Below are 13,856 nucleotides of genomic sequence, written 5' to 3'. Positions count from 1 at the left end.
ATTGTTACAACCCTTATTGCCATGTCCAGGTGTACTATGGAGCCTCACCCCCTGTGCGTGGGTCATTTAGTTTGTATAACCACCCTAAACCTGTCTAGACAATGGAGCAGCTCTCAAAATAGAGAAGTTGGTCTTCCCCGTGTAGATCACTGGTTTTCTTGGGTGTATCTAACTAAATAACAACATGAGTGCAACAGAACTTCCTCTCTCTCTCCTCCCCACCTGCATGCCCCCAAATCTTCTTTGGTGTGGTCCACATGCCTTCAAAACTGCTTTTAAGGCTGGCTTCCAAGGGGGAATCGGGACAGTCTCTAGCAGGCTGCTTAAGTTCCTGAATACTTGTATACATTTGAAAAGGAAAGTCTCACCCCTTCAGTGGATCACCATTAGTGGGGCCATGTGGACTGAGAATGTTGTTTCTCAGGGTTCCTGATACCTGGGGTGTGATTGTGAACATGTACAGCAACATCCTGGATTCCATTGAACTCTGAGAAATATGGTTATAGGCTTCAAACATCCCTAGAAAGGATTATATTTCCCAAGGCTCCTGACACCTAGGATGCACTGTAACAACATTCTATAATTTAACAGAGGCACCATCTCCATCTTCCCTGTGACTGCTGCTGCAGCAGCCACCATCACCACATAAGTTCAGGTGAGAAGTAGAAAGAAGGACTGAAAACATAGTGACTTAATTCTGAGCTGGCATCAAATTTATGGACTTTGAGCTTTATTTGAAATTGGCTTAAAGAGTTGTACATCCAGAGAATTTAACTTCTGAAACTCCTCATTCCTAACTTCGGTGTCATCACTAAATGACATGAGAAAATGTGGCTGTGTTAATCAGCCCTTAATCGCTAGTCGGTGTCTTTGAGGTCATATCCTAATTGACTTTTGAACATGCAGCATCTGATGAGGGAAAAGCCTAAGATTTTAAAACTGAACATATAAAGAAGACATTTAATCCAGAAGAGTAATGTCATAATGAAGAGCTTCTTGAATTTGAATTTGAATTTGTCTGTTGCCTTAAGCACCTTTCTCATTATTCATTCTCCTCTTTAAATCTGAAAAGTAATCCAATTCAGCTGTGGCAATATGTTTTCCCTCTCTGGTAGAGAAACTGCTGTACTAAATTTTTTGGCATGTTATGATCCAGCGTTAGCAGTGTATATTATTGTGACTTGCAGTAAAAAGGCACAGTTGCTGCATGCATTATGCTCACGCATTCGTTCAGATTCTTTAATAATTTTCATTCTATTGGTATAAGCGACTCTATAATTGCCACCCTGGGCTCCTGCTGGGAGGAAGGGCAGGATATAAATAATAAATAATAACATAGTAACAGATAAGTAAATATAATGTTTTTTCCCTCTATAAGGGTGAAGATGGTTTCCCCGGGTTTAAAGGTGACATGGGCCTTAAAGGTGACAGAGTAAGTATTTCTCTTCCTCCCTGTCATATACATTTCAGATGAAGAGATTAGTTTAGAGAAAAAGTGACTAAGAGGAGACATGCTAGAGGTGTATAAAATTATGCATGGTGTGAAGAAAGTGAATAGAGAAAGGTTTTTCTCCCTCTCTCCTAACAGTAGAACTCAGGTACATTCATTGAAGCTGAATGTTGGACGACTCAGGGCAGACAGAGCACATAGTTAAACTATGGAATCCGCTCCTGCAAGAGGCAGTGATGCCTGCCAGCATGGATGGCTTTAAAAGAGGTTTATTATATTTATCTATTGCATTTGTATACTGCCCCATAGCCAAAGCTCTCTGGGCGGTGTACAACAATTAAAAACATTAAAAACAAATATATACATTTAAAAACACATTTTTAAAAAGCAATTTGACAAATTCATGGAGGATAAGGCTATGAGTGACTACTAACCATGATGGCTATGTTCTATCTCCCCTGTCAGAAGTGGTATGCTTCTGACTATCAATTGCTGGAAACTGCAGGAAGGGTGAGTGCTGTTGAATTCATGTTCTGCTTGTGGGCTTCCCGCAGGCAACTGATTGGCACTGTGAGAACAGGATGCTGGAGTAGATGGACCATTGGCCGGATCCAGCAGTCTTTTCCTTTGTTCTTATGAGACAAGGTTATGTAGATAGATGCAGCCTTTCTCAATGGCTAGGGTCAGGGAGCTGGCTGACAACCCAGCCCTAGGTGAGTGCATGGTTGCCGTGCATTGCTAGGGAAGGTTAAAGCAATGGATTAGATGGCATCATTAAAGGGCGGGCAAACCTGCAGTGTTTTGATGGTCAGGGCGATGAGAGTAGTAATCCAGCAACTGGAAAGCCACAGGTTTCCCATCTTGCTATGCAGCGAGCAACTTCTTGTGAACAACTAAATGGACATATATAATACATATGCATACCAAAGGCACAAATCCTTTTGCTTTACAAAGAAGGTGATGGCCTGACCAGTGCCAAATAGAGAGGAACCAATACTTCACATGATTTGGAAACTGTACTTCTGTTAATGTAGCCTAAAATAGCATTTGCCTTTTTTGCAGCCACATCACACTGTTAGCTCACAGATTTTCCATAGGAGGTGGGCCATCACTACGGGTAATAGCTCCACCTATCGTGCGAAGGCAAGAATGTTTTTGAAGTCAAGACTAGGGGCGTCAGGCCCCTCCCACTCTCCAGTTCATTCTTGCCTTCGTACGAACAAGATTGGATCTATAGCGTAGCATTTATCTAAGTCTCTCGTATTTGTTTGTTTATTTGTCTCCAAGTCCTTCCTTTCTCTGTTTTGTATTTAACTTTCCATTTAAGTTTGAGGGTCCCCACAGAGACCGCGGCTGCGGTTCTCTACGTTTTTGGCCAATTTTTGAGCTTTTCATTTCAGTTTATTTTCCTTACTTGTCTTCCTTTCTCTGTTTTGTATTTAACTTTCCATTTAAGTTTGAGGGTTCCCTCTGAGACCGCGGCTGCGGTTCTCTTCGTTTTTGGCCGCTTTTGAGCTTTTCCCCCCTGGCTCTGTTGCATCCATCAGGAGCTCGTGGATCTATTTTTTCCTGTGCCGCGCTCTCTCAAGCAGCGCTCTGATGAGCTCTTGGAGAGACCGCGGCTGCGATTCTCTCCCAGGCGGGAGCTTGCGGCTGCGGCTCCCTGCCTTTTTTCCCTGACACCCAACTTTAGCCTGCCGGAGTACTGCCCCGTCGGAGCCTGTTGCTACGGCTCTCTTTCTCCCTCTCTCTCCGTGTCTTTAATTTTCGCCGCGGAGAGCTCTGTACTCGGCGGCGACTGCGGCTTGCCTCCTGCGTCTTCTTCCGACACAGGCTTCTCTCGGCAGTCTCCTTCTTGGGATTTTTTAGAGCTGCTAGTGCAGCTATCAGCCCCGCGGCTCCTCCTGCGAGACTCTGCTGGGCAGCCCTTCCCCCAGTTCGTTACCAGACGGCCGCCATTGCTTCTTCTCCCTCCACCATTTTTGGATCATTTTTTTTCCCGCTCTTTTTTCCGGGCGCCATTTTTGTTGGATTCAAAATTCCCGCCTTTTTTGTTACCCCTTTACTAACCAACGGATACCTTCCCTGCAAGCTATCTTTATGTGTGTTGTATGTGGGCTGTAGACAGACTTACACAGGGCTTACTTACACACAGGAGCTTTAATTCAGTGGCTGACTCACACAAATCTACTGTGTCTGTATTATCAAGGCTGGAGCTTTAATTTCAGTGGCTGCCTTGTACTAAATCCGAATTATATTCTGTACATCCTGCCCCCTCTGTGGCCGTGTACCACGCCTAAATCCAGCCTACAGCACTAATCTGAACTATATTTTGTACATCCTGCTCCCTCTGTGGCCGTGTACCAAGCCTAAAATACAGACTATATTATACAGTCTATATTATACTAACGCTGATACCACAGTGCATCCTGCCCCCTCTGTGGCCGTGCACTTAGCCATCTGCCAGTGTATCCTACCCCCTCTGTGGTCGTACACTGTGCCAGTTCGGGTCTTTACATCCTGCCCCCTCTGTGGCCATGTACTGTACCCAAGTTAATATAAGATGGCAGAACAGCCAGGCATGTTGCAATCAGCCAATATGATGCCAGATCAGCCAGGCATGTCACAAAGAGCCAAGCCGCAACATTCTAAGGCGACTAAAACTAAGCATGTTAAAGCACTGGCTAAGACAAAACACCTTTCCAGCCATAGCAAACCAAAGCGCCCGCGCTATGTCTCTGTGCCAACCTCAGCAACTCAGGCACACATGAGCGATATATTTCATTCCCCTGCTGCTTCCTCTGACGAGGAAGATTTTGCTGGCTTTCCCACTCGGCTTTCGCCTAACCAGCCTCCCTCCATTTCACCGCCCCAAACATCTGCTCCAATAGCCACTCAGGCACAAACATCTGCCACAACTGGGCTGCAGCTGTCCCCTGATTTCCTCTCCCAACTTCAAGCCATGCTGACATTTTTCACCCAAATGCAGTCACCACCACAAGTCCCTGCCATACCTCAACTCAACACGGATCAACGTGCGTGTCATGAGGCTCATCCTTCCTGTTCACCAAATCCCTTTGATGTAGCCAGAGGCAGATGTATTGACGAAGCCTCGTATGCGGAGGAGTCAACCTTCACTGACCACGTTGAAGGAGATGACGACTGGAGCGACTATTCAGATCATGAGGAGGATACATCGTATCACTTGTTTAATGCCTCAGACTATCAGCCCCTGGCACGCAGGGTAGTTAATACCCTTGGTCTCCAGACTGCACCTTCAACTTCTTCCACCCCAGCTATAAAAGGGGCCAAGGTCCTCAAATCCCCTGCACCTACTGAACACTACATTCCGGTGCCGGATCCAATTGCCAAATTGGCCTCTGAAGAATGGGCTCACCCATTCCAATCTCGCCGCTTCAAGAACCTGGCTGACAGGTTTTACGCCCTAGCTCCGGACTTTGCCACCAAGTTAGACGTCCCTGGCATAGATGAACCAATTGCTCGTCTCGTTTCACGTTCTCTTTTGCCCAGGGAAGGGGAATCTCAACTAAAGGACACTACTGAGCGACGAATGGACTTCGCCCTCCGCAAAAATCACGAGGCCACTGCCCTATCCATGCGTGCCTCGGCTTCGGCCTCCATTTTCTCCAGAGCAGCTATGATGTGGCTGGATGATCTTCTAGAGGACACTAACCCTGATCCTGTTGCTCTCAGAAGGTCACTGATAAAGTTACGTAAGACAGCAGCTTTTGTGGCCGATGCCACCTTGGATGCCACTCAATTGGGGGCACGAGCCATGACAGCTCAGATAGTCGCTCGACGGACCCTCTGGCTTCGCCACTGGCAGGCTGATTCAGCGGCCAGAATGAATCTGTCCAGGGCTCCTTACTCCGGATCTTTACTCTTCGGCGAGGAAGCTCTAAAGGGCAGTGCTTGTTGATCCCAAAGATGCCCACAAACCGGTTCTGGCCACTGTCAAGAACATCGACCACAGGCCTTTCAGGCGATTTCCTCCCTTCCGTTCTAACCAGCCCTTTCGAGGAACGCGGCCAGGAGGACGAGGCCGTGACTTCAGATCCTACGACCCCAATTCATTCAGGGGCTCCTGGAGCCGACGCTTCCAGGGCAGAGGTCAGTACCAAGGGCGCAGGGGCAACTCATCGTCCTCATATAGGGGAGGCCCTCGCCAACGTAAGCAGTATTAACACACTTCCCATAGGTGGCAGATTACTTCATTTTCGAGACCGTTGGTTGCGCCTCACTACGGTCTCCTGGATCAGGGACCTTTTCAGTTATGGCTATGCCATAGAGTTTTGGGCAACCCCACCAGACAGATTCCATCCGTCCCCTTGCCCAAGGGCACCAGCCAGGCACAGAATCATGCAGACAGCTATACACCACCTCTTGGACATAGCAGCAATAGAGCCAGTCCCCACAACTGAGAGGTCGGAAGGGGTGTACTCCCTCCTATTTACTGTACCAAAACGAGATTTATCATGGAGGGCGGTATTGGACCTCAAGTTTGTCAACCGCTTTGTAACATATCGCAGGTTCAAAATGGAATCACTCCACTCCATTACAGAGAGTTTACATGAAGGAGACTTCCTGGCTTCTATTGACCTTAAGGAAGCGTATCTCCATGTGCCCATTTGCATAGCCCACAGAAAGTTTCTTCGGTTTGCTTTTGGCCACCAGCACTTTCAATATAGAGCGATGCCATTCGGCCTCTCCTCTGCTCCAAGAGTGTTTACCAAAGTGCTACTCATCCTAGTGGCTTATCTCCAGACCCAAGGGGTTCATCTCTACCCATATCTGGATGATCTGCTAATATGGGCCAAGTCTGAGGAGCTGGCTCATCATCATTTAACGATCACCCTCAATGTTTTGCAGACCTACGGTTGGATTGTCGACTTCGACAAAAGCCACCTTCAACCAACCCAACGCCTACTACATCTAGGGGCAATGTTGGACACCCTCCAGGCAATGGTATTCCTGGCTCCAGATCGCATCACTGCCATCACGAGCATCGCAAGGTCCCTGATGCAACAAACATCCGCAGACGTCATGCTTCTCGCCAGGGCGCTCGGAATGTTCATCTCTACAATCCACATTGTGCCATGGGCTCGAGCCCACACTCGGCACCTTCAGTGGACTCTGCTGCCCTTTCAACAGGACATTACCAGCTCCAACTATTGCAAAGTTCATCTGAGCCCCGCACTGCGCCTCTCCTTCCGCTGGTGGACCAAGGTTCAACACCTCTCCAAGGGCACATCGTTCAGAGAACCCCGCAGAACCGTTGTAACCACAGATGCCAGCCTCATAGGTTGGGGAGCCCATTGCAACTCCCAGTACGTCCAGTGGGTTTGGTCCACCGCAGAGCAATCTCAAAGCATCAACTGGCTGGAGCTAAAGGCTGTCCATTTAGCTCTGCGTCATTTTCAGTCTCTGTTCCCTTTGGACCATGTGCTCATTCGAACAGACAACACGTGTGTAAAATCACATTTGAACAGACAAGGGGGCACCAGGTCTCGTCCTCTGCAGGACTTAGCCTCCCTCATCTTTGTCTGGGCAGAACAACATCTACAATCCCTGAAAGCAGAACATCTCAGAGGGATTTGGAATGTGACAGCAGACTGGCTCAGCAGACAACAGGTCTTTCCGGGAGAATGGAAACTTCATCCAGCCATTTTCTATCGTCTCCAGTGTTGGTTCGGCGTCCTCTCAGTCGACCTGTTTGCTTCCCAGGAATTGCCAGCTTCCCAGGTACTTTGCCCGATACCTGGACTCAACAGCGGAAGCAGTGGATGCTCTGATAACACCATGGCCAGACGGTCTCTTGTACGCCTTTCCTCCCATACCATTGTTAGCCAAAACCTTGAGGAAGGCGCGAACCGAGAGGGCACAGCTGGTTCTGATAGCACCATTTTGGCCACGCCGACCGTGGTTCTCAGATCTTCTGGCAATGTCAATGATGGATCCTTGGACACTTCCAGTCAGGCCAGACCTTCTATTCCAGGGTCCAGTATGGCACCAGGACCCTACTTGGCTCAATCTAACAGCGTGGCGTTTGAACGGGGACATTTGAGGTCAGCTGGACTGTCTGACGCTGTGATTGATATTATTTTAGCCTCGAGAAGACCATCTACCACTCGTATTTATCAACATACTTGGGTGGCTTTCTCCAAGTGGTGCCAGTCCCACCACCACGATCCATCTCAGGCCACTATGCATCAGGTGCTGCAATATCTCCATAGCGGATTTATGATGGGACTTCGACCCAACACTCTACGTCGACATGCGTCCACTCTGTTGTCCATTCTCTCAGTGTCCTCTCCTGGAGCTCATATTTCCTCACATCCGTTCATCAAACTTTTTTGAGGGGAGTCGCCCTACATTCTCCGGCTGTTGTCCATCGGTTTCCCTCATGGAGTTTGCCGAAAGTTCTGCAGGCTTTGCAACGCCCTCCGTTTGAACCCATCAGGACTGTGCCCCTACGTATGCTGTCCTTCAAGGTCGTGTTCCTGATCGCAATCACATCTGCCAGACGCGTTTCGGAATTGGGCGCATTGTCTTCTGCTCGACACCTCTGCGTCTTCCATAAGGATTCTGTTGTGCTGAAGACTGATCCTTCCTTCCGTCCCAAGGTCGATTCAGTCTTTCATTGCAACCAGGACATTGTTTTGCCTTCCTTTTGCCCGAATCCTACCCATCCTCTCGAGAAGGCTTGGCATTCGTTAGATGTCCGGAGGGCTCTCAAGACCTACCTGTCTAGGACCCAAGAGATTTGACGAACGGAGTCTCTGTTTGTATCCTTTCATCCAAGGTCTATGGGGCATAAAGTATCCAATCCTACCTTATCCCGTTGGTTAAGGGCATGTATTACTTTAGCATATGAGTCTCTGAAGCTGTCAGTTCCAGCTAGTATAACGGCTCATTCTACCAGGTCAGCTGCCACTTCGGCTGCTTTTGCCACTAATGCTCCTGTCGCCGATATTTGTAGGGCTGCAGTCTGGTCTACCCCACACTCGTTTATAAGGCATTATAAAATTGATCGTTATGCCTCTGCTGACGCCTCTTTCGGCAGACGAGTGTTGCAACAGGTTCTTAATAAGGATTAACACGTGGGTGGTCCCTCCCTATATGGGCTGCTTTGGTACATCCCGTAGTGATGGCCCTCCTCCTATGGAAAATGTACCATTGGTCTCACCTGAAAGGTGATTTTCATAGGAGTGGGCCATCACGGCCCTCCCAGTTGGAGGATGACTAGATATTTTCTAATGGGTTACATATTTTCTAATCGGTTACATATTATTGTTACGCTATTATATTTAAATGTAAGAGTGAAGTCAAGACTTTTAGTTCTGTTATATTGTTATGATAGAGTCACGTTATTATGCATGTGACTATTGTGTTATTTTCCTTGCGGGCCTGTTGGCCTTGTTCTTGTATTTTTAGATATTTCTTTTTAGACTCGCCACGAATGAACTGGAGAGTGGGAGGGGCCTGACGCCCCTAGTCTTGACTTCAAAAACATTCTTGCCTTCGCACGATAGGTGGAGCTATTACCCGTAGTGATGGCCCACTCCTATGAAAATCACCTTTCAGGTGAGACCAATGGTACATTTGACCTGTGTCTGACAACATTGCTATGGTTATATTAGTTGTACAAAAATGACCGCAAAACTGTTCTTAAAAATTGAATTCTTCTTTTCCACTGATTTTGAATATATCCACCTGCTGACATTTATATACAGTATTTGGGGGGGCATGGATGAGGGACAACAAAATTTTTGAGTAGATTTAGAGACCTGCTCTTGAGTCTATACAGGATAGACAGATTGATCAAGAGAGAGAGAGAGGGATTCTTGAAAATCTATGTTGTCGCTCTTCTTCCCCCCCCCAAAAAAGAAAACCCCTCTGCAATGGGGTGCCTGGTCATTCAAGAAATCTCTTTGCTATAGATTCCAGGCATTGGCTCTCATTCCTCCTGTGTTTGTGGCTTTGAACCAGAGCTAAAACTCTGAGAGTTATCCACCAAATTCTCCTAATGTAAATTTGCTTGCAATTCAAGAAACATGGGTGGGTAGGATAAATTAAGATATTATAACAGTAATAAGATGGAAGCTATTCACCATATACTGAACAGAATTGAAGCAAACAAAATAGTGCATACGAGTATTCTCAGTACTACAATATTCAGTTCAAAAAATAACTTGCATCATAATGCTATGTGAAGTGGTGTTGGGGGCCAGTTCCAGGTGCACATGGAGGAAACAGATGATCTACACTTATTTCAGTCTGCGTTCATGTCTGGTTTGGGGACTGAATCAGCGTGAGTTGCTCTGGCAATCGTATTCATCTTGCTGGACCTCTCTGTGGTTTAAATTTATACCATCAACCCTGACATCCTCCTAGATTCGCTCTATGACTTCTAGTTGGGGGCACTGTGTTGCAGTGGCTCAATTCCTATTTGTGAGATCAGTATCAGATAATGTTATTTATTTATTTTATTTTATTTGTTAGTCGTCTCATACCCAGAGGTTCTAGGCAACTTAAAACACATTTTAAAACTATACAGTATAAAACTAATTTAGAAACATACAATATACAAAATTTAAAACGCAAACAATAAGAACTAAGAGAGCATGCCACAGGCCTGAGTGAAAAGGACGGTCTTTGCTTGGCATCTAAAGATAGAAAGTCATATGTCATCCCCCTGCACTTGGTGTTATGTAGTGTCATAGATGATTATGCTGACCCCACTGCTATTTAACATCTATTTGAAGCTGTTCAGAGTGGTCATTGTGAGATTTGGAGCGTGGTGCCTGCAATATGCTGATGATTTCTAGCTCGATTTCTCTGTCACATCTCCATGTGTGTCTGTATGTGACTACATTAGCTTCCAGCAGGTGGGTTGCTCTTGATTACCTGGAGGAAGAGGGGAGGTCGGTGTGGTGCTAACTCACTGGCAGCAGCTCTGAATTGGCTCTGCTGGTACTTTTGCACCACACTGACCTCCCTGCCACCTAGCCTTTCCTCCTCTCTTACATTAAGCAACATTAGCCCACCTGCTGGGAAGCTAGATGGGCCCAAAGAGCACAATATATATGCATCAATCCCATTTGCCTTGCTCTTTGATGCGATTAGTTTTGTGTTCATTGGTTCTCATTATAGGAATGCATGTGCTGGGCAAGCTTCTTTCACTCACTCTTCCATGTAGATGAATTATGTGTGTAGACCATGTAGGAATAACCAGGAGCTGGTAGTCATAATTTCATGGAACTTGAAAAAGTTTCTTGGGAAGGGTTTTGAACAATGAAAGAATGGATGAAATCTAACTCAGCCATTGTGTTTTATTCAGCATTGCCAACTTGTATGTGCATACGCTATGTTCAAAAGTTGACACTTCATAAAATTTGGTTACGCTTGATACCAGCAAGCAATACTTTTTATTTATTTATTTATTTATTTATTTATTTATTTACAGCGTTTGTATAGCTAGCTTTTCTATAATGTTATCATCAAAGCAGAATGGAAATATTGCATTAAATTTCAATAATACAATAACTACTAAAAACCTCCCAGCAAAATATATTACCAAAGCACAGTCCCGAGAAACAATACAGTGCAGCCCTCAACCAAGATTAAAACTGAAGATTAAAAGTCTTCCATAACAAGAATGTTTTAGTTGCACATCTGAACATGCATTTTTCCCCATGAGAGTTATAGTTTTAGTTATAGTGTCGGTTTTTGTGGTTTAAGACAGAACAACTAGATCTTTGATTACATTTGGGCTGCATATACACCATACATTTAAACACATCCCACCCCCCCAAGAATCCTTGGAATTGTAGTTTATCTTTCACAGAGCCACAATTCCCAGCACCCTTAACAAACTACAATTCCTAGGATTCTTTGGGAGGGGAAATTGTGCTCTAAATGATCCATGTGTATGCAGCCTAAGTGCTCAAATTACAGAGTGACCAGAAGGGCCCCAGCCTCCTTAAGTTTTATGCCAGTTCCCCCCTATATTCTGGTTTTAGAAATTACAGTGAGTCCATGGTTTGGCTAAAATTAGGAGGAGTCAGGAGCAAGCTTTGGATTCCATTAAGGGCCAATCCAATAATTTTAAGCAATGATTACAAATACCTTTCACAGAAACAGTTGACTGGTTATTACATCCTATGTTTACACCTTAAATTTGTTTTAAAGGGTGAAGTTGGCCCTCTTGGTCCTCGAGGAGAAGATGGTCCTGAAGGCCCCAAAGGACGTTCAGGCCCAACAGGAGACCCAGGTGGGTCTGGCCAAGCTGGAGAAAAGGTTAGTCACCCAATAATATGACTTTTCTTTGGTGGCATCATGACATCTTTTCAATGTAGTGTTGCATGTGGCAAATTAGTATGTGGCATAAAAAGTGGATGCACAAATTACATATGATTCCGTTTTTCATTCAGCGTTACGGTATCCGAATAGGACCATCTGTGGAGCATGTCCATGGAACATGTGTGGATCCCAGACATGAGTTCTCATAAAGATCTATATGGAACTAAATCTTTATGACAGCATGTTTTCACTCTATCTGTAATACACTTCAGCTCAACATTCACTTTTGTAGTGTTATGGCTATTCCAGTGGGAAGTGTGAATGAGGAAGTCTCTAGGTTCAAATCTTATCTCAGCAATGAACTGTCTCTTAGCCTCAGTCCCCATCATAAGCAATATAGGGAGATAAATACTGGCCTACATTACAAAGCTCTAGTTAAATTACTAAGGCTAAATTACTTGAAGTGGTCTGAGTATTTTGAAGATATAAAAATGATTATAATAAATTTCACTGGAAACAGAAAAATTAAAGAAAAGAGGGAGCAAGGACAGCCTTACCTTATAGCAAATAGAAATGTTTCCTCTGGATTGCTGATTCTAGGGTAGGAACAATTTTCCTGCCTTTAACCTCCATCTATCACTGTTGAGTTACATATGTCTGTTTTTAATAGTTCTATATACAGAGCAGGAATGGAGGGTAATTTTAATATGGGCCTAAAGATAAGACTGAATATGCACACCCTTTTACTGGAGAGAATAACATCTATCTTGAGCTTTTTCTCTCTCTCCTGAAAATGTTAACGGAAGCCCTATGTAGACATTATGCTCATGAGTAAGCAGAACATGCAAGTCTCTTCAATGAATTAGAGGGCAACTGTTAACAGCAGGGAACCTCCTGTACTTGTGGATGCTCCCTATATGATCTAGAACCCTGATATTCCAGGGTTCGACATTGTGCAGTGAGCCTTCATGAGCAGAGCAGGCTCCCTGCTGCAGACAGTCACCTTCTGATTTGGGCAGGGTGATGGGGATGGTGACGCGGGTGGATCCAGCACCCTAGTCCCCCCTCTCACCATATACATGGTCCACTTATTCTTAATGCTTACACGGGCCTAGAGTAAAACCATCTTCATCATTTCATTCCATAATGGACTTTTGTTGGATTGTGCCTCTGAATAAGAATCCTGTGTATGCAGCTAGGCAAGTACTTATACCTGTCACACATTATTTCCCACTCTTCCATAGGCAAGTTGTTGTCTCTAATTATTGAGAGAAGATTTCATTCAAGCATGTTCATCCTTGGTTACAATGGCACCCTGCCTGAAGCCATGTTTGTTTGTAAGGATCTTTTCGAGAGGTCTTACCAAATGACTTTGTATGTTTTGCACACATACTCCTTTGAGGAAGAGCAATTTATGGATGGGGCAGGGAGAGGGAAGGAAAGGATGGCATTATGATTTGATGCTAGCAACTTTTATAAGCTATCATAAAAATACCTTAAAAGTCAGTTCATTCATTCCAGAAAGTGTTCCTTTCAGCTTCACTTAACTGTGGGGAGTTATTTTGGAATTAATGATCCCCACAATGTTGCAAGACATCTTGCCAGCTGTTAACAAGGTCATGAATCATGAAAGCCAATATTATAATTATGGATGAATGGAAGCATAATTGGAATGTCATCACTGAATTCCAATTAAATTCCAATTCCATTAAAACAAGAATAGATGAGCATCATTTCCCCAAAACTGCTTAAACCAAATTCCTGTTGAGCTTCTTCAGTCTGGGGGCTGACAGTAGGGAAATATTATGGCAGGTATAGGATTGGGATCCAAAGAATTGCAAGCAGAAGGAAAAGTCCAGGGAACTGGGAGCAGTAGGAAGTGTCATAATAAAAGCATGCTTGCACATGGCACACACCCCTTTTCTGTTGCCCTACTTGTTACCTCTGTCAAATGGATTCACATGTGTATGGAACTAAAATATCTACAAAACCTATTTAACAGAAGTGGCTGTCATAGGTAGTCTTTCATACCACTTTCCAACACTCTAAAAAGAATATTTTTGGTTTTTAGCCTTACTTGTTA

At 44.9% G+C, this 13,856-nt stretch overlaps 1 protein-coding gene across 1 annotated transcript in view; it reads left to right on the top strand.

Moving 5' to 3' along the window:
• COL11A1 (collagen type XI alpha 1 chain) overlaps window positions 1–13,856 on the top strand; it is a 352,651-nt gene that overhangs the window by 220,772 nt on the left and 118,023 nt on the right. The window contains exons 29-30 of the mRNA XM_061633852.1: window positions 1,379–1,432; window positions 11,663–11,770. Coding sequence (XP_061489836.1) covers window positions 1,379–1,432; window positions 11,663–11,770 — 162 coding nt within the window. The remainder of the gene's footprint in view (window positions 1–1,378; window positions 1,433–11,662; window positions 11,771–13,856) is intronic.

The sequence above is a fragment of the Rhineura floridana genome, chromosome 6, assembly GCF_030035675.1.
Source record: "Rhineura floridana isolate rRhiFlo1 chromosome 6, rRhiFlo1.hap2, whole genome shotgun sequence".
Taxonomy (NCBI): domain Eukaryota; kingdom Metazoa; phylum Chordata; class Lepidosauria; order Squamata; family Rhineuridae; genus Rhineura; species Rhineura floridana.
This window is presented reverse-complemented; position numbering and strand designations above follow the sequence as displayed.